Source organism: Bacillus rossius, chromosome 18 (genome assembly GCF_032445375.1).
Source record: "Bacillus rossius redtenbacheri isolate Brsri chromosome 18, Brsri_v3, whole genome shotgun sequence".
NCBI classification, from domain to species: Eukaryota; Metazoa; Arthropoda; class Insecta; order Phasmatodea; family Bacillidae; genus Bacillus; species Bacillus rossius.
The window spans coordinates 29,444,261-29,468,109 of NC_086345.1; the positions used below are offsets into that span (position 1 = coordinate 29,444,261).

The 23,849-nt window shown below is 44.2% G+C and overlaps 2 protein-coding genes across 3 annotated transcripts; both read right to left on the minus strand.

Annotated features, from left to right (window-relative positions):
- Window positions 1-9: 9 nt before the first annotated feature.
- Window positions 10-17,170, minus strand: LOC134541399 (coiled-coil domain-containing protein 40-like). The gene is made up of 12 exons (XM_063384821.1): window positions 17,164-17,170; window positions 16,332-16,489; window positions 14,708-14,952; window positions 14,129-14,372; window positions 13,617-13,799; window positions 12,147-12,392; window positions 11,550-11,724; window positions 8,711-8,919; window positions 6,519-6,734; window positions 4,682-4,876; window positions 1,790-1,948; window positions 10-457 (listed from the first exon to the last, which is right to left on the minus strand). The coding sequence occupies exons 1-12, from the start codon at window positions 17,168-17,170 to the stop codon at window positions 233-235; spliced, it is 2,262 nt and encodes a 753-aa protein (XP_063240891.1). The 3' UTR covers window positions 10-232.
- Window positions 17,171-17,878: 708 nt separating this feature from the next.
- Window positions 17,879-23,060, minus strand: LOC134541282 (coiled-coil domain-containing protein 40-like). 2 transcript variants are annotated; one of them, XM_063384587.1, is made up of 3 exons: window positions 22,623-23,060; window positions 20,660-20,798; window positions 17,879-18,202 (listed from the first exon to the last, which is right to left on the minus strand). In XM_063384587.1, the coding sequence occupies exons 2-3, from the start codon at window positions 20,795-20,797 to the stop codon at window positions 17,927-17,929; spliced, it is 414 nt and encodes a 137-aa protein (XP_063240657.1). In that variant the 5' UTR covers window position 20,798; window positions 22,623-23,060; the 3' UTR covers window positions 17,879-17,926. The 2 variants fall into 2 exon arrangements, with proteins under 2 accessions (XP_063240657.1, XP_063240658.1); XM_063384588.1 differs by lacking the exon at window positions 22,623-23,060 and having other exon boundaries at window positions 20,660-21,204.
- Window positions 23,061-23,849: the final 789 nt, after the last annotated feature.

The window sequence follows — 23,849 nt, forward strand, 5'->3', positions numbered from 1 at the left end:
ATCCTTTTTTATTATTAACAGGTGAGGTTGTTGAGCGGTGTTTCGAGGGGGGGATAAATATTATTACAAGAATACCATCTTTAGGGACAGTCATGACGAAGTGTCTGAGGTAACTGGTCTCCAGGCATCGGTCAACAGGTGTGTAAAGGGAAGACAAAGCAAGTATAAAGATGTAGCAGCGGCCGGTAATTTTGCATGCACGGGGAGCGCGGAGCACGAAGCGCGGGAGTCGTCACGGGCGCAGGTAGTTGAGGATGCGCGAGAACTGCAGCGCGAGCGTGGGGAAGTCAGCCAGCAAGGACTCCAGCACGGCGGAGAGGCCGGCGCGCGTCGCGGCCTGCTTCTGCTGCTCCGCGCCCAGCGCGGCCTCGCTGCGGCACAGCAGCTTGTGCCGCCCGCGCCGCACGTCCTCCAGCATGCGCAGCCGGCGCTGTCTGCGCACCAGCAGCTCCAGGTTCTGCGCACACGTGGCACGGCACTTGCACGCAGCGCAACAATGGGCCGACAAGTCGCGTATCGGACAAACACTTGCGGGATTCACGGTAAGACAAGAGCGAAAGTATGTGGTAGCTTGGCTTCTGGGTTGTAGCCGTGTCCTTAGCGATAAGTTCACCGACGTTTCGTTAGACATTGCAGTCGCCGTCATCAGGGAGAAGTTTACCTACTGATGATGGCGACTGCAATGTCGACCGAAACGTCGGAGAAATTTTTATCGCCAAGGACTGCGGCTACAACCCAGAAGCCAGGCTACTAACAGACAATGGCCGTGAAAGAGCCTCTGCGAACATCATTAACAGTAAAAGTATGTTTAATGTCTGTACTTTATAAAATATTTTTTTTCAATTTTGTAGTTCAGTAATCATCACAATCAAAACTGTTTTTTTTTTGTGCTTACGTTGAGCTTTGAACACTATGTTATTGCTACAGTAAAACCCTGTTGTTACAACCCCTTTTGGTTCCCAGGAATATGGATGTAAAAGAGGGGGGTTCGTAATAAAACTAACCCCTCCAACTTACCCACCGCCCGGCGAGTGACGTGACTGTTTGGCACGGCTGGATGAAGAGACACCAATAATAAACTAGCCAGAAAATGTGTGCGAACGTTTTGCTAGTTCTGCTAGTTAAGCAGTGTTGAATTAACTATCCCTCTTCAGCCGTTGCAAATGCCCGTGAACCACCAGTGTACGCGAAGGCAATCTTCTTGTATCTTTCACGACAGGTTTTCATGACACATTTGCTCCCCAACAATATCGTTTTCCCGTGCTATTTAACTCCCACGCTTCTAACCGCCACATTTCACCGATTCGCAAGATGCGCACGTATTGCGGCATCCATATTTGCTTTATGGAAACGTTCTTGTGGTAGGTCTGTGAAGAGCACGCTTAGAAGAACTGGTGTGTTGAAGAGCGACATGTATTCCTCCTTCCTGCCACAATTCGCTGACCGTAATGTGCGCGCTGGCTTCAAGAAGGAATAACTGGGGGCCGAGGTGTAGAAGAACTAGATACGAAGGAGGGGGGAGACGAGTGGGCAACTGGAATCGGCATTGTCGATTCTCAAGCTGAAAGGAGAAATTGTACCGTATGAGGAAAAGTATCACATTTAGGATGGTAGATTTGTGAGAACGGTTGATAATTTGGATGTAAATTGGGTTCACATGAATTGATTCTTGCCGCAAATGCAAATTTTTTTTCAGCCAGTTACTTGTGGGTTAGGACTCTGAATAAATTTCCTGGTTGCTTGTGACGGCTGTGAAGTGTAGTGGGGAGGGCGGGGCGAGCGCCCGCACCTTCTGCTTGTGCAGCCAGCATGCCTGCAGCTGGCCCTCAAGCCGCGCTGCCTCGTCGCGCAGCTGGTCCAGCCGCTGCTGCTCCGCCGTCAGCTGCTGCAGCAGCTGCTGCTGGCGGCGCTCGGCCGCGCGCTTCTCCTCCTCCGCCGCGCTCGCATCCTGCCGCACACACGCGTGCCCGCACCTGCTTCTTCAGTTGCCTCGTTAGGCACGACCAGTCGGTAGGGGCGCAACATCAGGGGCGGGGGGTTGGGTGGGCAAGTGTATTTAGCCGCCGCCCCCCTCCCCCTGTCTGAAACTTTGAAGTGGGGGGCAAATGGGGGCAAAGAAAGTTCTGTGTAATAATCAATTTTTTAGATGATAAAACTGCTCTAAATAGCACCATTTTCCCACCTCGAAAAGGGGGGATCGATGATTTCTTTATAAAAAGGTTAAATCGCCCCCTCCCCCCCCCCCTCCCTTCGGAAATTTAGTTGTTGCACCCCTGCCAGTCGGAGATGATTGTCCCCTTTAAATCCGTTGGAAAAATCCTTTCTGAAAAAGAAAAAAAAAAATTTAATTTTTGCTAGCGTAGAAACGGACTTGTTCTTGTGAACTGAAGATTATTTTGTATCATGATAATTTACTGATATTAATTTGTTATAAAATGACAAGTGGGGCGGAGAAAACATCACAATGAAAATTTTATCGACTTGCCAAGCCTCTCGCTCACTCGCATTTACAATTTTGAATGTGTTTCTTCAGTTGCGGTTAAACATAAAACATTTCCCTTTAAATCATGGAAAAATCATTTCTGGAAAAAAAAAGGGAGGTGGGGGTTGGGGTGTCTGTAAAGTCGGTTTACGGAAGATAACTTCACGTGATAACGTCATAAGAAATCGTTGATGGAAAAATTGCATACTTTTTTTTAATTTTCAAAATATTATTTACAAATTTAATTTAAATAATTAAATCACTAACGATCAGTTGAAAAAGCCCCGCCTTAACCTGTTTGATATTATAGAAGATTTTCTCGCGCGGTGGTTGGCCGGTTCTTGCACGCTCGGCTCAGGCGGAACGTGACAATGAGTCATGCTTTTTTGTGTGTATAGCCAGCGTTCATCGATTTATAAGACATTATCATGTCAAAATTTAATCTTTTTTGCATAGAAATGGACTTGTTCCTGTGTATTTAAGATTATTTTGTATTATAATAATTTACTCTTATTACTCATAAATAACATTGAGGCGGAGAACCATCACAAGGAAAAATAACTAAACGGTCATGAATAAGTCCTGATTCACATGCTAGGTGTGTGTAAACGCCCTGCTTATCGTCACTTAGGAAACAACACTGCCTATATGGAAAAAAAAAAAAAAATTCAGGAAACTTTAGTAACTGAATGGTAGCCTGTGTTAGAAAAAAAAAAGGCAATAGAAGCGCATTCTGTTGGGTTTTCGGTGAATTTACTTTGTGTAAAGATGCTAAATGCTTACCCTTCCATAAAAAAAATAATAATTTTCTACAAAAGTAACTTAGGCGGTGTTGTTTTGTAAGCGACGTCATGGAACTATCCATCGAAAAGAAAAACATTTGGTGTATGAACACCATGCATATTCTAAGGTAAAAATCAAAGATAGAGGGATAGGAAATTTGTACGGTATGCAAATAATGTTAACACGTATATGAGCATACAGACGAGAGTACAGTTTAAGGTGTGTATAAGATGTGTGTACGTATCAAGAGTGTGGAAGTACGCTACTGAGCTACAGCGCAAACAAGCGTTCGAGTGCTGCTGCTATCTGTTTTTTCAACAAGTGATTCAATAGCTTAAATATTATACCTGCCTTCAATTAAATGAGCAAAGAGTATTAAAATTTTCTCTATGTTTTATTTTATTAGCCCCCCCCCCCCCCCCCTGATAGTACGCCCTATCGGCCATTGTAGCATGGAGATAGAATGACGCAAAACAAGATTTTATGGTTTCATTTTAAAAAACAAAACATTTCAATCCTGTTTTTACTACACCAAAACCCATTTCACAAAAATAATGTATAATTAAATTAATTTTTTACATGCGTTTAATTTTTTTTTATGAATTTCATGTTTAATAAAGGGCATTCACTGGAAAAAAATAATATTTCAAAATAATTAAAAAAAAAATTTTGTGATTTGAAAATTTCTTCTGATAAGTTTTAATTAAGTCATGATATTAGTTGCAATTTGATGCTGTATGGACGTATGGTGTATTAATATGCATTTTAGGGATGTGCGAGTACCCAATGTTTTCGGGTATGGTTCGAATCCACAATTACCCGAACCCGGAATCGTTGTACGTACATGGATTCGAACAGTATTACGAATATTCACAAAAGTTATAAATTAATTTAATACGGCTCAAAAATACTAGCAGTGAAAAATAAAATTCGGCTACTATTACGTAAGTATTTATAAGAGAAATATGTCTTGGCTATTTATTGGAGAAAAATGGTTTCGTTTGCTGAAACTTTTATAAAACTGAGATTTCCCCGTGGCGTGCAGTTTATTACGATTGAGTTGGAGAATCGAATATGTTTTGGTTTTCATATTTAAAAATGTTTATTATTAATTAAGTTTACATAATTATAAACATTTCAATCTCAGTGTAATAAATAATTGCCAGTAGTTACAGTTAGAAAAAAAACACACATTATTTTTTTAATTAATCATCTATTTGTAATTATTCTGTGCTTAGTATTCGGAATCGGATTCATATCTCAAATATTGCCAGGGATTCGAATCGGATTCAAACCGAACTGAAAATCAAGGATTCGCACATCCCTAGTGCATTTTGGTATTATTTGTGGTTTCATCGCCCTTCCCCGTGAACTGTTGTCCCTGAGGGCGTGCGGAGGAAGGCGCCGCGCACTCACGGCCAGGGTGCGCCTGATCCGCGCGGCCAGGTCGTCCAGCTTGCCGCAGAACGCGGCGCGCGCGACGGGCGCGGCCCTCTGCAGCCTCTTCTCGCGCGCCTGCGCGGCGCTCACGAAGATGGCGCGGCGCGACACGCAGTGCTCCAGGTCCTGCGCCAGCCGCTCCTGCACCTTCCTCAGCTGGGAGTAGCGCACCTGCGGCACGGCACGGCACGGCTCAGCGACCCTCCGCCCTCTAGTGACGTGCACCTGCTGTTGCCAGTACCTCGGGACTACAGCCGGGCTCGGGACTACAGCCAAGTACTCAAGTGGCTCTCCTACCGTGGGGGTAATCTACTTCAGTTGACCGAGATCCTGACCACGTCAAAGGTTAACAAAACTATGTATAACATTATAAGACCCGGACTCGGGAGAGACTATCGCCCCTACCGTCCTCACCTCCCTGCCCCCTTCCCTTGCACGGCACTAGCCCGGCGCTCGCAGTTCACCGTTTCACAACCAGCTGCTCAATGTGCTCCCAATCAAGTTTGCAGAGAAAAAAAAATAATAATTTCACTGCGTTGCATTCCTACTTTGCAGCTGTAATAGCATCTGGCAAACAATGGACATTAATTTGAAGTGCAGTCGGGCGGCGTGGCGGTAGGACCCTAGACCCTCAGTCCAGAGGATGCGGTTGGTCATCCTGATTACCATTATCCTCAACTTCCCCTTCCACCAATCAACAACAGACTGACTCCTCACTTCTCCGATATCTCTGGTCTGTCATCAGCTGATGCTGCATTGTGGATAGCAACAGCGAAAACAGAGGGGAAAAAAAGTGGTCAGAGAATCTTTTTAATTATGGGGATACTGAAAAATTAAAGTTATATCAGAGACTTATTTTGATTTGTACCGATTCAACCCACACAGACTTTCTTCCCGGGTTTCCAACCTGTATCTTTTTTTTTTTTTTTTTTTTTTGCTAGTAGTAGTTATTGGCTACTTACTAATATCAGTGTACAGGGAATTTTTTCCCCCTTTAAACCTGGAAAATTCAGAGAATTTTTTTTTATCACAGGTTTGCCAGCCACCTTATATTGGATTTTTGTCTGTCTTTTTTGGCCGTTCCTGAGGTTTTTTACCAGCAATGGCTCACGCCCGAGGTGTGTTCAATCAAACTGGGAGCACAGAACTTGACTGAGATCTTCGAAAAAGCAGGAATGAGATGGTGTGGTCACGTCCAGAGAATGGGAAAGTGTTGGAGTCGAAGTACACAGGAGGAAGATCCCAAGAGAGACCAAGGAGATGTGGGAAGAGCAGTCCGTCAGAGGAAGAGAGAGGAGATGAATGGTGGAGGGACAGAGAAAGATGGAAGTCACGACCGCAGGCTGGAAGCAGATATATATCATGTACTATTACTTTTATTTATTAAAAAATATAAAAAAAAAACCAGTCTGTTTAGCCAAAAGAAGAAGTACAAAACCTTGCGTACTGAAAGCAAGTTCTTAGTCGCTGCAGCAGCGAAGGGTTGATAGTTTGGCCTGACCCCTCTTCCAGACACGGATTTGAATTTTTTTTTTAACGGAACAAGCATCGAGTCAGCATCCAAGTTGTTTCGAGTCCACTACATATATAAATTTTTAAGACTCGTTGCTTCGTTCCTTCCTGCGTATTTGCTACCCAATGCACAACCTCACGTTTGCCTTAACGATCCTGGGGGATATATGACGACCTCGTATAACAAATAAATAACGTGACACGGTTTTCCTCGGTTATTCTACTGCTGCCCCCAGGCACTTTGCTCTGCTGGACTGACGACAGTGGGAGCAGTGACCAAGGAAGAAGGGAGCCGGCTGACCTCCATGCGGTGTATCTCGGCGCGCATGGCGCCCACGTCGCCGCGACTGCCGTGCTCGCGCGCGATGCTCTGCTTGGTGTCCGTGGCCAGGCGCAGCTTCTTCTCCCAGGCCAGGCAGTCGCGCTGCAGCCCCAGCAGCTCCGCGCGCAGCCGGTCCTGGTCGCCGTGCAGTTCGTCCAGCTCCGCGCGCAGTTCCGCGTGCGCGCCCTCGCACTCCTGCGGCAGTCCCGTGCCGTGCCGTGGGTCAACCTCCGCTGCCAGCCTGCACTGTGCGTCCGTCGCGTATTGTCCCGGTGAGCCTCCTGCGATTGTCCGTGCTGTGTCATCCGCGTCGCTATAGTGTAACTGGGTTCCTCTGTCTGTTGCCGTGCTGTCCCAAAGTAGCTGTTTGTCTGTGTTTTTGCTGTGTTTGTTGCAACTGTGTCATCGTTGCCAGTCCACTTGTGTTCGTCTGTGCTGTGATCATCTGCGTCGCTAGTGTCCAAGTGATCTTTCTAGTGCAACTGCTGGGTTCCTCTGTCGTTGTGTTTGTCTGTATTTACTGTTTTTGTTACAATTGTGTCATCGTCTGTGCTGCGATGTTTTTCTCACTTAATTCCTTTCCACAGAAATTTCTGTGCTGTGTTTTTAAATTTAACATTTGACATGAGCTGATTTTTTGCTTGTTTTCCTGTGTGTTTGTGTATTCATCTTTCTTTGTTCATTCTTGAAGTTTTGTGGTTTTAATTTTAGTCGAATTTCGTTTTTTAAATAGAGGTTTTTCGGTGTTATTGTTTGTTTTTTTTTCAATTTTTTTTTCATAGAAGCTGTTTTTTTATACTCCATCAAAATTATGGTAAAATTAATGTGCTGCATTTTTAAAATAAAATTATTTGAAATAATGTGGTCTAAAACAGATACATTCAGAATAAAAATAAATTCACAAGCAAATTTGGTTTAAAAGTGATCTTATAAGAGATGCACAATAAAACAAATTGATTAAATGTTTCTTATCCATGCATTTTGTTACAATGTTTTGTTTGGAAATAAAGACCTTCCTCAAATTTTAAACATTAAAGATTAAAAGATTACATCTTTTTATAATTCAAATTAAGTTTTGGTTAAATCATACTTAATTCCATGACGTAACTTGCTATGCAGTGTTTGACATGCTTTGCGGTGTTTTTTCATTTTTATCACAATTCACAGTATAATATTGTCCCTATCTATGCTATACGGTTCACACTAGAAATGGCGTACGTCCAAAATAATGTGTTGAATCAATATTACTCTTTGCAATAAACATTCTAGGAACATATCTTAATCAGACATGTTTCAATCCATGGCCTTGCCAGAGAGGAAGACTGTAAAACTTTCTAATTGTACTCATTTCAACTTAAAGGAAATATTAAGTTGTGTTTTATTGTATTTCATGTTGATTAAGGGTCTGCAGGTATTGGAAAAATATTCTACATTCGTGAATTATTTGGCACTTGATACAACTTTTAAAATTTAATTTATTTTTTTTTAACTATTTCAGCAAGTGGGACACATTCACAAAAAAAATTAATTAAAAAAAGTGTAACATGTATGAAGCCTTATTTTTATACATTTATTCAGTTTGATCAACCAAATTAATTTTTAACTTACAATTTTACTGGTTCAAGAAAATGCATTGCCGGGATTTATTTTCATTTTCTGGCAATTTTACATCTACTCTCATTTCACTATATTTTGGATCAAAGTTTCTAGGACTCCTGTAAGGTGTATAAAAAAATTTTTTTTCAACTAATTTTTTAATTTAATTAGGAGAATATACTACTATACACAACGGAGTCCCGCTGATCCGAAAACCCGAGCTAGTTCAAAAGAAAAAAATTAATATTCTTTTGGTTTTTTGAAAAGTTTTTTTTTTTTAGACCTGACCTAACCTAATCAACATGCTAAATTATTTTGTGCTCGTAAAAGTGTTATAGGCTGTATTACGTGACGGCTAAACGCTGCGTAATGTTGCAATGACGGCAATCGTTCGGCTGATCCAAAAATATGGTGATCCGGACAGGTCTCGGGCCCAATCAGTTTGGATCGGCGGGACGACACTGCACTTGCCAGTAGTCTGGTCTCTGATAGGAAACTGGATTCACGGAGAAGCCTAGAGCGATTGCCCGAGGTACCGTGCCGGTCTGCAACTGGGCACGGTCGCTGCCACGGACCTTGAGGTAGGCCAGGAACTCGCTGGTGGCTGAGACGTTGTCCCGGTCCAGCACGTCCTTGTGGCCGCGCCGCTGCCACAGCTGCTCGTCCAGCCCCGCCAGGGCGTGCTGCAGCGCGCGCACGGACCGCGCCAGCTGCCGCTCCTCGCGCTCCAGCGACGCCGCGTCGCGCTCGAGCCGGGCGCAGCTCTGCTCCTTCACCACCACCTCTGCGCAGACACCCCTGAGCCGTGCCACCGAGCCACGCCCACAAGCACGCGTTCTTTATTTATCGCTAGCGACCCGTCCCGGCTTCGCACGGGCGCAACGCCGATACTGAACATAACTAATTATAAGCATAAATATAGACTAAAAACAAAAGATAATCAACAAATATCAACAACAAAAGATACCTATTCTATTCGGTTCTATTTTTTTTTTGATCTTAAAATACCTTACCTTGAACTATGATTTTCGATAATTAAATAAAAAATATATATATATTTTACTTACTATTCATTCAACTTAAAACAAAAAGATAATCAACAATAATTATCGACAACATGATCCATCTCGTAGGGTTCAGCCAGCGTTTGCAATGTAAACGCAAAAAAAAAAAAATGTGTTCATTTACAACATCACATTAGTAACCTCTAAAATTATCGGTGTTTATCTACTATATTATGCATGTATTATACATATAAAACTTCCTTTTGAATCACTCTATCTATTAAAAAAAAAAAATCATCAAAATCCGTTGCGTAGTTTTAAAGATCTAAGCATACATAGGGACAGACAGACAGCGGGAAGCGACTTTTTTTATACTATTGTTACGAACGTGACACTGGCCGGGACACGTGCAGGTGCAGAGCTGGCTGGCGACTGCCGCAATATGATATGCGCCGCGCGCGCCTGTAAGATAACAAGGATTGTCGCTTTCCCCCCTCCTTCCCACCACTCCCCGCGCGGCGCCCTACCTTTGACACGTAACTGACACTGGACAGCTGGGAGTTGCGCGAGCCGCCGACACGTGTTTTCCAGAGATTTATGCCGTCGGGACGGCTCGCGATGACGCGACAGGCCCCGGCCGCTCTCGTGAGTTCTGGAATTGCTGGGGCCTATATATATGCCCGAGGACGCCAGTCGGGGAGTCAGTGGAGTTCAGAGTGAAGTTGGGAGTTCTCCCGCGGCGGAGTTTCCGGGCGATAGAGTGGCGAAGCCCCTGGACGAAGGTTCCAGGGCAGAGAGTGAGTGAGTTCAGTGGAGTCGGGAGATTTCCCGCGGCGGAGTTTCCGGGCGATAGAGTCGCGGGCGCGGCGGAGTCCCGAGCGAAGTTGCGAGCGAGGAGTCGAGTGGGATCTCGGCGAAGGGGAAGTGCGTCGGGCGGCGGCGGAGTGCGGCGACGGAGTCCCTCACGGAGACCCACGAGGGGTGCTGCGGCGAGAGTTGCGCCAGAGGTGCGGCCCAGCGAGGTGTTTGGAACGAATGACTGGAGAATAGACCTTTCTTTAAGTGTAATTAATTATTTGCCATTTTAGAAGATTTTTGTAAGTGACATAAGTAGTGGCAATAAATAAAACTGTGTAGTGTAATAAAATCTTTAATTGGGCTATCCTTTACGAACCCGCGGTAAATTGTAACACTATGTAGTGATTTATTAACATTTGTTACAGTTACATGCCTAAGAACGGTTGTGGGAAACTTGGTGATAGGCACAAACAAGGTACTTAAAAGACAACAACATTAAAAACAAACTGAACAACACAAAATGAACAAGTGCTAACAACACAACAACAAAAAACAAGAGTTCTACGATATTGAAACATGTGACTAGATTAAGCCACATATATTATTTTTTATTATGTTCGTACTATGGAGTAAGTATTTGTTTTTTGCCAGGCCTCTGTGCTACTTCTTTCATTATCCCTATAACTATCAAAATTGTTAATAATATATCGATAGTGACCGGGCCTTAACGGAAAAGCAAAGACAGTAAAGTACGCAGATAGGGTGTTCATGCAAATCTGGAATAAAATTTCCCTGACTTATCATGACAAATTTTTTTTTTTAAATTCCCCTGTTGTCTGTAGTTATTGGTGTTTATTGTAGTGTTGTATTTTTCGTGTCTGTTGTCGTGTTTTGTGTATTCGTTATCACCGCCAATACGTGGTACTCTTCCTTCGTGTGTTGGCCATGTGTTGTGCTATGGAACCGCCGGGGAGGGAGTCCATATGTTTGCGGTGATAACCTTATGTTTGTCCGCGTATAATTATCTATCGTGCCCACCACCCGAGTCTGACGATTGTCACAATTTTAAATAAATAAATAAAATATACCTATTTTGAAATTTCCTGAAAAAAAAAAATAAATAAATAAAATCCAGCCTCTACCATTCCCTAGCTGACTAAGTTCAAACAGCAGTGTGTACGATAACGCACCATGACATCTGGGTGATGACAGACCGGAGCATGACATTTCCCTCGCAAAATTACTCTCTGTCCCTCCGGGAGTCTTCCCAAGACTTCTATACATAGCCAGTGGCGTAGCCAGGATTTGTGTATGGGGGGTGTTAAGAAGCATGGCCCCCCTGCATTAAAGCGAGGGGTCCGGGGGTCCTCCCCCAAAAAAATATGGATTTTAAGGTGTAAAATAGTGCAATTTTTAGCAGTTTTCGTTTCTTAAATTTAAATATTGTAATAATAAATTTTTTTTATTAATTTTAATATGAAATTTGTTTGAGTGATGAATAAGAAATTAATTAAAGATTTGGTGCTGGCTACGCCCCTGTACATAGGCGTCCGAGCAACCTCCTCGACCCCCCCCCCCCCCCCCCGGACGGAGGGGGAGCGGGCGCACGCACGTTTGCGCAGCAGGTCCGTGCGCTCGAACTGCTCGCCGGCGCGCTGCGTCAGCTGCACGATGCGCGCCTGGCGACGCAGCCACGCGTGCTGCAGCTCGTCCGTGCTTCGTGCCGTCTCCGTGACCTCCTGGGCCAGCGCTGCGATCCTCAGCTCCGCGGGGGACTTCTCCGCCGTCTGCAACACGCCCCGGCCTCAGCTCCCCGGGAGAAACAAGGACACGCGGGTCACAGTTTGAGTAAAACTTAGTTAATTGGACGGTCTCCGGGTGAAAGGTAACAAGTCACATTTTGGTGATTTTTAGTCAACAAGTCACTTGAACTCTTTAAGTATACTTAGAATTTGTAATGCATTTTTTAATCATTGGCAACTATGTTGGTAAATATAAAAGAATAATGCAAGAAAAATTTTTAAGTACTTAAATTCAAATTTTATTATCTAAGAGTTTTTTTTGTTGTTTCTCCTGCGAAAAAATGAATTCTTGACTTGTCACCTTTTACCCGGAGACCGTCCAATTATTTATGTAATTATTATATTATTATACTTGTGTGATTACGATGGTTGCATGTTAGGTTGGAGCACGGGGACAGCGGTCTCACCCCGGTCCTGGCGACGACGGCCTCCAGCCGGTTGCCGAGGGCCACCACGGCGGCCTGGCGCTTGGCCACGCCCACCTGCGCGGCCGCCAGCTCCTTCTCCAGCCGCCTCATGCTCTCCTCCTGCGCGCCCACCTCGCGCCGCGCCTCTGCCAACGCCTGGCGCCGCGCCTCGTTGCCCGCCCGCTGCTGCTCCGCGCCCAGCGACAGCTTCGACAGCTCGTTCTCTGCCGCCACCATGTCGCGCTCCTGCCGTGAGAGCAAGAGATGATACGGGCGGTGTTCCCAGACATTCAGGTAGGGTAGCACATAAGCACTGCCTGGTTGGGACACAATCGTAACCTAACTCGCAGGACGTGTCCAAGCCGAATCCCAGTCGAGGAAACAAATCGGCAACCGTTTTTAATAAGAGGTGCCCTGCGCGAGGCTACAAACTGGTTTCAACACCTTCCAGCGGGCGTTTCGCGACCATCAGTACGATTGTTATGGCAAAAACCGATAGGGAGAACAGCATCATCGCACAAAAATAGTACCTTTCCAAGTTCCAAATATTTCTTGTTATGACCATTATGTATTCCAGGATAGTTTCGATTTCATAAAGTTTCACTTGCACACCAACACTCTGATGATCACAAAAATGACTACATACTCTTTAATGGCGCTCCGGAAGCGGGTCCGCCATCTGGACTATATCAATGGAAAAGCGAGAGCGGAATTTGGGCGACAGATCAGCGACGGATAGGACACCAAGATTCGTACCCTAAAAAAACAGGTACTGGTGCTCCTACCGTGCACTAGGTGTCTTGGAATACCTGCCCAAGAGAAAAAAATATGAGAAAAAGAGAGGAAGAAAGACAGAACAAGAGAAAAATGGAATATAAGTATGAGAGAAAGACAGACTACAAGAAAAATATGAGAGAAAGACAGACTACAAGAGTATTAGAGAAAGACAGACTATAAGAAAGTAAAAGGGGATAAGAGAGACTACAAGAGAGTGTAAGAGGGGATAAGAGAGACTACAAGAGAGTGCAAGAGGGGATAAGAGAGACTACAAGAGAGTGTAAGAGGGGATAAGAGAGACTACAAGAGAGTGCAAGAGGGGATAAGAGAGACTACAAGAGAGTGTAAGAGGGGATAAGAGAGACTACAAGAGAGTGCAAGAGGGGATAAGAGAGACTACAAGAGAGTGCAAGAGGGGATAAGAGAGACTACAAGAGAGTGCAAGAGGGGATAAGAGAGACTACAAGAGAGTGCAAGAGGGGATAAGAGAGTGCATGAGGGGATAAGACAGACTACAAGAGAGTACGAGGCAATAAGACAGACTACAAGAGAGTGTAAAAGGGAGATAAGACAGACTACAAGAGAGTGTATGAGGGGATAAGATAGACTACAAGAGAGTGTAAGAGGGAGATAAGACAGACTACAAGAGAGTGCAAGAGGGGATGAGAGAGAGACGGCGAGGGGACGGCTCACCTGGGCGCGGGTGCTCTCCCTCAGCCGCACCACCAGCTTGTTGACGTGCTGCGCGGTCTTGTCGTGCGCGCTCTGCTGCTGCAGCCGGTCCATCACCTCTGCCTGCAGGCGCAGCTTCTCAGAGGCCAGCTTCTCCGCTTCCTGCTGCGCGGCGCGCTCGTCCCGCGCCAGCTCGCGCTGCTCCTGCGCACGCACCGCGGCACGGCTTGGCAGGTACAGTCACTCCGACACATACCTCCCGTCCAAACCTTCAGTTTCATTTTCTTTTAATTTCGTCAGATGTTACGTATTTACAGGAGCAGTTTACCTAAATCCAAGATATTAAATCATCAGTTATTTTTTTCAGCATTTAGGAATAATAAACAAAATATTTCCTTGCAAGTAAATACATTTTTTAAATTGATTTCCCTCTTCATCTTCGAAATGCACACATTGTAACAACCGTCAGTTATTGTATGCCGCTGAAGAGAAGAGTGAGAAGTTGGACAACTGTGCGAGGCTGTGCCACTCACGAGTAGCGCCTCCTGCAGACCCTCCTCGGCGGCGGACAGCACGTCCGCGAGCGCGCAGAGCTGCGCCTCGTGGCTCCCCTGGCGGCCCGCCTCCGCGCCGAGCTGGCGCCGCAGCTCGCGGACCTCGGCGTCGCGCCGGTGCGCCAGGAGCGTCAGCCGCTCGCCGGTCGCCATCTCCGCGTCCGCCGACCGCTTGTAGCTCTCCACCTCGCTGCCCAGCGTCGCCAGGCGCTCCTGCAGCTTCCTGCACCGAACCCGGTTCCACGGGAGTTCAGCACGGGACCCGCTCAGGTCGACATGTGCATTTCCCAGACACTCGAAGGTAGACGACGTGTAAGAGTACAGTACGGAAACACAAACCACAGCAGCACGACTGAACATAATTAACATGAATAAATACCTCCAATGAACTTCCTAGACGCTCGAAGGTGGACGACGTGCGAGCAGTGGGGGAAACGCTGCAGCCAGACGCAGTGAACGCCCTGTTCGAGAGTTCAACACGGGACCCACACTCGGGGTGTATACCTCCAGTGCGCCTCCTAGACGCCCGAAGGCGGACGACGGACGCGGGGAACGCACCCGAGCTGTCCCTGGACGGCCATCAGCGCGCGGTCGCGGTGCTCCAGGCTGGCCACCACGCTGCCCCAGGCCTGCGCCAGCCGGCCCGCCTCCTCCCGCGCCGCGCTCAGGTCCGCGCCGCCGTCCGCCGCCAGCTGGCCCAGCTCGGCCGCCTCCCGCTCCTTGAGCGCCAGCTGCGCGTCCAGCCGCTCCGCGCCGGCCCTCAGGCGCAGCAGCTCGCGCGTCAGGCGCAGCATCAGCTCGTCCTGAGGCAGGGACACACACACACTCGCACACGCTTCGCACCCGGAGATCAGCTCAAAATTTAAAACCACTGAATCAACCAGCGAGCAACAGATCAAGAGTCCTGACCGCCCAGGGCTAATTATTAGGACGCGCCCCCTTGCCAGGTGTGTGTGTTACGATCGGCCTAAAAAGTAGCATATCAGTTTCGACTTTGTTTACTAGTGTGGAAAATTTTTAAAATGTTTCACACTACCTATTTAAAGTTTTCAGATCGATCCGCAAGCGAAACCGACGTCGTCCTTCAATCTGCACGACATTCAACCTTAGGGTGGCGAACTTTTTTTTTTTTTTAGCTGACCGTACATAAAGGCCGAGCACCTCACGCATTATACGACCAACATCACAACAAGAGACTGCAGGGTACCACGTTAGAAAACCAAAATTCATGTCGTTTTTGGCCGCATGACTTGTATTGGCTGCAATGATGCAATGATGCTAGATTAATAGTGCATGCGAAGACACTATTTCAGCGCACCCCCCCCCCCCTCCCCCCCTCGGATCCTCGTGCCCTAGGCTGCAGCCTAATTAGCCTAAGGGTTAATCAGGCCCTGGAATCAACAAACATAAAAGAAAGAAACATTAATGAAATTTAGACCTCTGCTCTTACAGTTTCAAAAAGGGCAAAAGTAAATGCCGGAATTGTAATTCGTAAACTTTACACATTTATTGATTTACTATGTCTTGCTTAGTATTCAAAACCATACTTTTAAAGGAATTTAAACTATCAATTATTTAAAAATTTAATTACTTTTCCATTATTTTCTAACTCACAGCTTCCCTAAATAATTTTTTTTTACTCCGAAATAGTGAAATTTTAAAGCTGGTGAAAATCTCAATTTTTATTTTTTTTTAACAAAGAAGTTTGTAAATTTGTTTTCTAATTTACTTTTTACTTAATTTCACTGTTGAATACATATTATGTTTTTGTAGCTACTGTTTAAAAAAGAAGAAAAAAATTCAGAACTTCAATTATTTTTTTCACGGGAGAAATTTTTTTTGTAGCAGCTGGTCACTGTTGTTAACAAGACATCCCGTTAAAATTGTTTACTACCAACCGACCAGAACCGAAGATATTTTTGATAGCGACACAAATCAAATTTCGCGGCGAAAGCAGTTGAAGCAGAGACTGCGTTTTTTTAGTTACATTTAACTTAAAAGCGAGAATTGAATATTATCAGATGATGCTCTGGATGAATAATAAACTACAAACACGTTAAAAAAAATTCTGATTCCAAATTTTCCTTTCAGAAATAAAATTGTTTGGGTGACTTGAAAAGTTGTTCACGACATTGTTGGTTGTAGCGCTGGGAAGAGCGTGAGACTCGCTGAAGTTGCCTACCTGCTTCCTCTTCTCAGCGGCCAGCAGTGCCTTGTCCTTGGCTGCCTTCTCCGTGACGCGCTGCGACACGCCCAGGTCGCTCTCCACCTGCTGCTCCCAGCGCGAGAACTGGTCCAGCAGGAGCGCCAACCCCTCCAGCTCCGAGCGCAGCTCCTCCTCTGCACGGTACGGCCACCCTCACAAGCCTCGGGCAGCCACGTCGCGCAGTGCCGCGCAAGGCAAGTGCTGCTCAACTGCCAGCTCTTTCGCACCTTGGCGGCCATTTATCAAGTCACGGGCCTCGAAGCCACACTTTCCAATCAAATTATTGACAATATTTTTTTTTATTCATGATAAATATGAATAATCAAAGATTCCCGAGTGGAAATTCGTTTTCTACCGTTTGAAAATTTTAATTTATAGGAGTTTTTCGAAGGGTTATGACTTCTGTGCTTTATAAAATGACTGCGATTTTCCTCGCATCTGTTGCATAGTTTATAAAGGCTTTGTCCCATTCGCCATGGAAGTACTTAACTAGTTCCATTTTCCTTGCCCTTATTTGTATTATTATTATTTGATGGGCTTTTCCTGTAAGTTTATCACGATAGATCGCTTGAATTTTAAGGTTTTCGTCTCAAATATTCTCGACAGATTTTTTTACTGAGTGCAATCTAATGGCGGTGAAAAGTCACGCAAGTGTTCACAAGTGTCACTTGTGTGACAGTTGGTAAACATGCAATGAGAAAAAGTCTTGCTCGACAAAAAAATGTAAGTGTGTTATCGGAATAAATCTACACAAAAACCCCCAATTAATATTAATGACAATGAAACGAGCCTTAAGGTGAAGAGGTACCATTCATCTTCTATTTTTTTTTTTTTCGTACTTTCGTGAATCACTCTCAGTTTGCAGTATAACATATCGAAGCTCATGACAGCACACACACAGTCTCCCCTAACAGATTCTGAGGTGCTGGTTAGAGACTGACAGCGGGATTTTCAAGCAGGGAAAACAATAAAAAAAAAAATACAATTTGATACAAGTAATTTAGAACAACAGTGTCAGATATTATAAATGTATTACGAATGGGGAAAGAGAGGCTGGCTAGGAAAGTGCCCAGGAGGAGGGCCCCAGGAGAGACCAAGGAGGCGGTGGGAAGAGCAGACAGTTAAAGGAGTGCAGGACAGAGAGAGGAGAACGGAACAGAGCGAAGGAGGAGGAATGATGGAGAGACAGAGGAAGATGAAGGCTGACCCGGCCGCAGGCCGGAAGCAGTTGATGATGAGGACAGGGGCGTAGCCGGAAGAGGGGGGGGGGGGGTGTTAGGGGTTCAAACCACCCCCCCCCCCCACCCCTTAGCACCAAATCTTTAATTAATTTCTTATTCATCACTCAAACAAATTTCATATTGAAATTAATAAAAATGTTTACCATTGCAAGATTTAAATTTCAGTACCAAAAACTGCTAAAATAGCACTATTTTACACCTTAAAATCCAAATTTTACGGGGGGCGGATCCCCCCGGACCCCCCGCTTTAATACGGGGGGGGGGGGGGGGCGCAAACTTCTTAACACCCCCCCATACACAAATCCTGGCTACGCCACTGGATGAGGATGATCACGTGCTCAAGCGCATGACGAACGAACGAACGAACGCGCTAAGTGAAGCGGTACCTTTTCCGTGCGCCTCGGCCAGCCTGCAGGCTCGCTCGCGCTGAGCGGCGCGCGACGCGGCCACCGACTCCTGGTGCCGCGCGCGGTCCTCAGCGGCCGCGGAGAGCGAGGCGTGGCACGCGTCGAGCGTCCTCAGCTGCCGCTGGCACTCCTGCTGGCTGTCGTAGAGCCGCTCGCCCAGCCGCTCGCGCGCCGCCGTCTGCTCCTTCACCTCCGCCTCCTGCGCACGGGGGGACGCGGCCGTCTCGAGGGGGGGCAACTCGTCGCCTGAGAATCGGAGTGTTCTATGTCCATTGAAGTCGGAACTTGAGATATAAGCATTTGAAAGTTCAAAACAACAATGAATATCATGACGTAGAACAAAATATTATCGGTCTTAAATTAAGAACAAACATTTTTATGTGCGTAGACGTGTGTGGATATAGTACAAATGAATACTAATATTAATTTCGTGTCGATAGCATAAAGAACCTAAAAAGTGGACATGGAACACTCCAATACTCAGGCGGCGAACTCCCGGCTGAGACCGTCCACCCTGGCCTCCGGTCCGGGGCCGGATTCAGGGGAGGGCAACCGGGGCAAAACCCCCTGGGGCCTCCACGAACGGAGGGGGCCCCCCTTAAATCCTTTGATATTCTTTTTTTCGCTGTTCTACCTTTACCTACAGTACTTTGTACATACCGTAAAACGGGGTGAATAGAAACAGCGGGGTGAATAGAAACTGTCCATTTAGAGATTTAGAAAAAAAACTAAATCTTCAATGAGAAATCATTCTTAACAATGTTGGCATGTTACTTAAAAAATATAAGGATTAAAAATTAATGGTTTTTATTCATAAATATATTCTTAGCAGACTTTCTATTCACCCCGTTTTACGGTACATGATTATATTATTGTTAAATATCAACAGAAAAAATTCACTAACACTAAAATTTAAATTTCATTATAATTCTTGTCTCCGATTATATTTAAGTATGTTTTTTTTTTTTAAATACTAAGAGAATCTACTTGATTTTAACAATAAATTATTTATTGGAAAACTCGACTGGAAAAAAAAAATTGTTCGTTTTATTTGGAAAATAATTCGGGGCCAGTGGGGCCTCCGCTCCTCTGTTGCCCCGAGGCCTCCGGACCTCTGAATCCGGGGCCCTGCTCTGGTTTTGTGAAGTTTGTGAGGTTAACACGAGTGAACCACGGCCAATCACGCTCTTTGTGGACATGCTTACTGCCCCTCGTGCACGCGCGTCTCCCTTCCCCCCCCCCCCCCCCCCAGGGGCACGGCCGACAACACGACCAGTCTCGAACCAAGGTCATGTCGGTCAGGTCGTTTAAAAAACACGCAAAACTTCTGACGGTGCCGTCGCTTACAAAAATATTTTTTTTACCCCTTCACACGGTGGTATCTCACAAAATGGTGGAACACTCTCTCCTACTGTGGGGACTGGGAGGATTATTCACAGAGCAGCCAACCTACAGGCGTACCCCCATCAGTAAAAAAACATTTGTGCTTACAATTCAACAAGGGGTCAACAAACTCAATGAAATTTACGCCAGATACTGGATACTACAAAATAATTAAACCACTTCTATACAGTATCGAGATAATCATGTTTTCGCAATAAACACATAACTCTCCATGGTTCCGTAACTGGACGTCTAAATCAGTAAAAAATTACTAAAAATGTGTAATACCTAATTGGATGCAAAAATAATTATCTGTGTAGAATTTGTTTGGGTTGCTTCGGCTTCGCTTCCGCTAACCCTCTTTCAGCACTTCTGCTTTACCAGTCTCGTCGTCGACGATACATAACCCCAGTTAGTTCACCCTTTCCTTCCCAGAGGGTCGACTCTCCGGTTTTCCCGGGGATGCGGCTCCTACGTGAGGCACATGTTCTCAGAGTCATCCCATCTCTTAAAAAAAAAATTTTAATTGTGACTTGATACATAATTTAAACTTACGTAGTTATGTTATTTACAACCTTTTTCTTAGTACATGTTCATTGTCAAATTTACAATTTACCAAATCAAAAACCCTGGTAATAATTCCAAAACAAACTTTAATTAAACAACTAAACAATATTCGCAGATGGTCCAACCAGGGGCGTAGCCAGGGGGGGGGGGGGGGATTTAGGGGATCAACCACCCCCCCCCCCCCACCTTAGCACCAAATCTTTAATTAATTTCTTATTCATCACTCAAACAAATTTCATATTAAAATTAATAAAAAAATTTTACCATTACAATATTTTAATTTAAGTACCGAAAACTGCTAAAAATAACACTATTTTACACCTTAAAATCCAATTTTTTCCCGGGGGAGGACCCCCCCTCCCCCCCCCCCCGCTTTAATACGTGGGGGGGGGGGCGGCATGCTTCTTAACACCCCCCCATACACAAATCCTGGCTATGCCACCGGGTCCAACAAAAAAAAAAAATCATCAGCTGGAGACATTTTTCAGCTGTGTCAGTGGGTCAAACTGTTTGCGTGACGTGCGTCCCGTCGCCGCTCCTCCAGGAGAGCCAGTGGCGGATCCAGGATTTTGGTTTGGGAGGGGCTTGACCCAGCTGAGGCTAGGCTTTATCAAGGCAAACACTAAAACAATAGTGGACCCTGATGCTTTTGGAGGGGGCTTGAGCCCCTTAGCCCCTCTGGATCCACTACTGAGGAGAGCCGTACCAGCGCTGACACCTCCTCGGAGAGCTGGGCCTTCTGCAGCTGCAGCTGGTCGCGGAGGGCCTGCTGGAAGCGCCTCATGAGCGGGTGGTCGGCGGGCAGGATCTCCCGGTCGCCCGCCCCGTCGCCGCGGTCCCCCATCCTGGAACACGCGCCCCGCTCCGTGGCTCCCGGGCCGTCGTAACTGTTCCGCGCGGCCCGCCCCGGACGTTCCGCTACACCTCGGTGGCATCACACACGACGTCACAAGAGACATATGTTTCATTACAGCTGTTTAAAGAATTTTAAATACTGCCTCACTTACTCACTCAACTATTTTCTACTGTTTGACAAATAGTAGATCTCAGTGTTGTATGCCACTAGAAAGAACGTCAAACAATGGTCAAATTTATGGTTAAAAGGGCAGTTTGCGCAGAAGGGGACATAGTGGCTAATGCCTCCGAGGTACAGACATGTAGAAAACATTTTTTCAGCTCTCAGTGGTTCAGACGGTCTCAAAAATATTGTTGTTATTTATGTAATCTATGTATTTTTCTAAAATTATTAATTTTTTTAAATAGTGTTTTTTTAATTAAAAGATTTTTTTTTTCTCATTACTTCATTACAAGCCACATTTTGATTTATTAGTCATTGTATGGAACATATAACACATAAATATGTTGTTAGCCCTTGGATTTGTTTCAAAAATGATATTTTGCCCTCCAAAAGAATGAATTTGGCCAAAACTGGTTTAGGCCACACATACTTAAAAACTTTTCATTAATTCTATGTTAACCTTTGGCTTGGAAAAAAACCGAAGTTAGTTTGCCTTATGGCAGCATGCTAGATGAAATATTTTTTTTTTCCTTCTAAAAATTAATAAAAATGTAAATTTATTTTCTATGGAATTAACATCTAATAAGTTTAAAGAGACGTATTGCCTGGGACGATTCTTTGTGACTATTTTTTTTTTTTTTTTTTAGCATGCAACCTCACGTATTCTGTACTGCCTAGTAAAAAAATGTGTGCGTGGAGTCTACGCATGACAGAAATGAAACTTCTCACTTGTTATTTTATTAGGTATAGCTAACATAATTGTCTTTGGCTTCACAGAATGCAAGCAAAACATGACGCAAAATGGCACAACCCGAGTACCTGCTTCATATTTTCGTTCTATAGTTTTATGAATTATGATTATTATCTTTTATTAGGTAAAGTTGCATTAGATGTGTTTCCCTCTCAATTCACACATCCCAGATACTTTTAAGTTGAAACAGGGTCAAACACGAAGAAGGTCTGCAGGTAAGCCCTCCGCATTCTCTCCACTCACGCTCAGGGAAGCAGACTGAAAACACAAAGACACACTTACATAATTTAAATTATGACTTGACACATAGTTTAAAGCTACGTAGTTAATATTATTTACAACCTTTTTTTTAGTACATTTAGTATTTACCATATTCATTGTCAAATTTACAATTTACCAAATCAAAACCTGGAAATAATTCCAAAACAAGCTTAGATGAAACAACTAAAAAATATTCGCAGATGGTCAAACAAAAAAAAAATCATCAGCTGGAGACATTTCAGATATATCAGTGGACAAAACTGTTTGCATAATACAATATGTATTCTGTCTGAAAATAAAATAATCTTTGTGTGCTGTAAGGTGATTTTGCAATATGTAATTTACTTTGTCTCATCGACTTTGCTTCATTCTTATCTACATCCTATTTGTGTATTATTATATACTTCCTAGTTTCAGAAGTGAACCATTGCTGAAAATACTTGATCCGGAAATAAACTGTTAGTCTCTCCAAGAATTGCATTGGATCCATTCCATTTGTTCTCGAAGCCCATTAAAAAACTAACAAAACTACTAAGCATTCCAATCATCTTTCTCGGTGACCCAAATATTTCCTGAACTTCTTGCTACGTTAGTAAAGAAGATATATAGGCCTACTGAAGCACTGTTTTAAATACATACCTTTGAGTTCTTCTTGGTGACGTTGGCTTATACAGAAAGCAAACACATGTAATGTGTTACTCAGCTCGTATGTATCATTGTCTCGGGATGCGTGGAGGAATGTTTGGGGATTCAACGACTCGTGCTTCAAATGATGCGCGCTGAGCCGAATACTACAGCCAATAGTTGTTTGATTCTGTTGCTACCAGTGTTGCCAATATGTTAATTTTCTTATTACCATGACCACACTAAATTTCCCATAAAGTTAAGATGTTTGATAATGTCAGATGATGGTTATTAAGTATGAATTAGAATCTCCGTCGTTAAAAAATAGTTATTTAAAACTGTTTACAGCATGCAAACACCACACTTAAGCCAATTTTTTGTTCGTCTAACTAATATGACGCAAAAGTTAGCTAAAGAAAAAAGGTGGCTCCACACACACATCATGAAATAATGCAGATTTGGTCACCCCCTGAAATTTTCCTAAGTTACTTAAAAAGAATTTTCTGTTTATATACCCGAGAATACTTTAATATAATAAAAGTTGTTATGAAATATTTTTTATTATTTTTTTTTTTTGCGTTTGGCGTCTGAGTTGCCTATAATATTTTTACGGTGCTCTTCTGAAACCTTTGAGTTAAGAATTATCAATAGTTGACTTTTTGTGACACGTTTAAAGTTATTTTTTACCTCAATGCCGCCATATTGGAACACTCAAAACATTGCAGAAAACGTGCTTGACAACACTTGATGACAGTTAATAAGTAAAATAATTTTACATCATCTAACTAAGTCACTTCCTAAAAAATTATTCCTTTAAAATTCTCTATAATGCAAACATTATAATTAACCCAATCAGAAACTTAAGAGCAAATACCACCATGAAAAATTATTATTTTAAGACGAGCATTAACACTTGAGTAAAATTAATAACTATTTGCTTTCAGCAACTAGTTAACCGAGTTTAAGATAGATACCCAAAACTTAACTTTAAACACACATTCGGCCCGTTTAAACTTCTTACACAAAGTTTAGCGGACAGCAAAATGACATCACTCCAATGCTGTGCCGCTCCACATCTCTGACAGGGCCTGATCCGAGCAATGTAGGCGGTTGGGGGAGGGTTTTTTTGACATCATAGTTTCTTGGCGCTGAGTTAAAGCCTAGTGCCCAGCTTTTTCCACAGCGCGCCACAGTTCCAGAGCTGTCCAAACAGCTGCAGTCAATGACGCTTTGTGTGTAGTG

Coding starts and splice junctions, on each gene's coding strand:
- LOC134541282 (XM_063384587.1), bottom strand. CDS start 20,797: ATGGGGGACCGCGGCGACGGGGCGGGCGACCGGGAGATCCTGCCCGCC. Junction 18,203..20,659: donor CCGAGGAGGTGTCAGCGCTG/GTACGGCTCTCC, acceptor CCCCGTGCGCAG/GAGGCGGAGGTGAAGGAGCA.
- LOC134541399 (XM_063384821.1), bottom strand. Junction 13,800..14,128: donor GTCTGCAGGAGGCGCTACTC/GTGAGTGGCACA, acceptor GTGCGTGCGCAG/GAGCAGCGCGAGCTGGCGCG. Junction 8,920..11,549: donor CACGGACCTGCTGCGCAAAC/GTGCGTGCGCCC, acceptor GTGTCTGCGCAG/AGGTGGTGGTGAAGGAGCAG.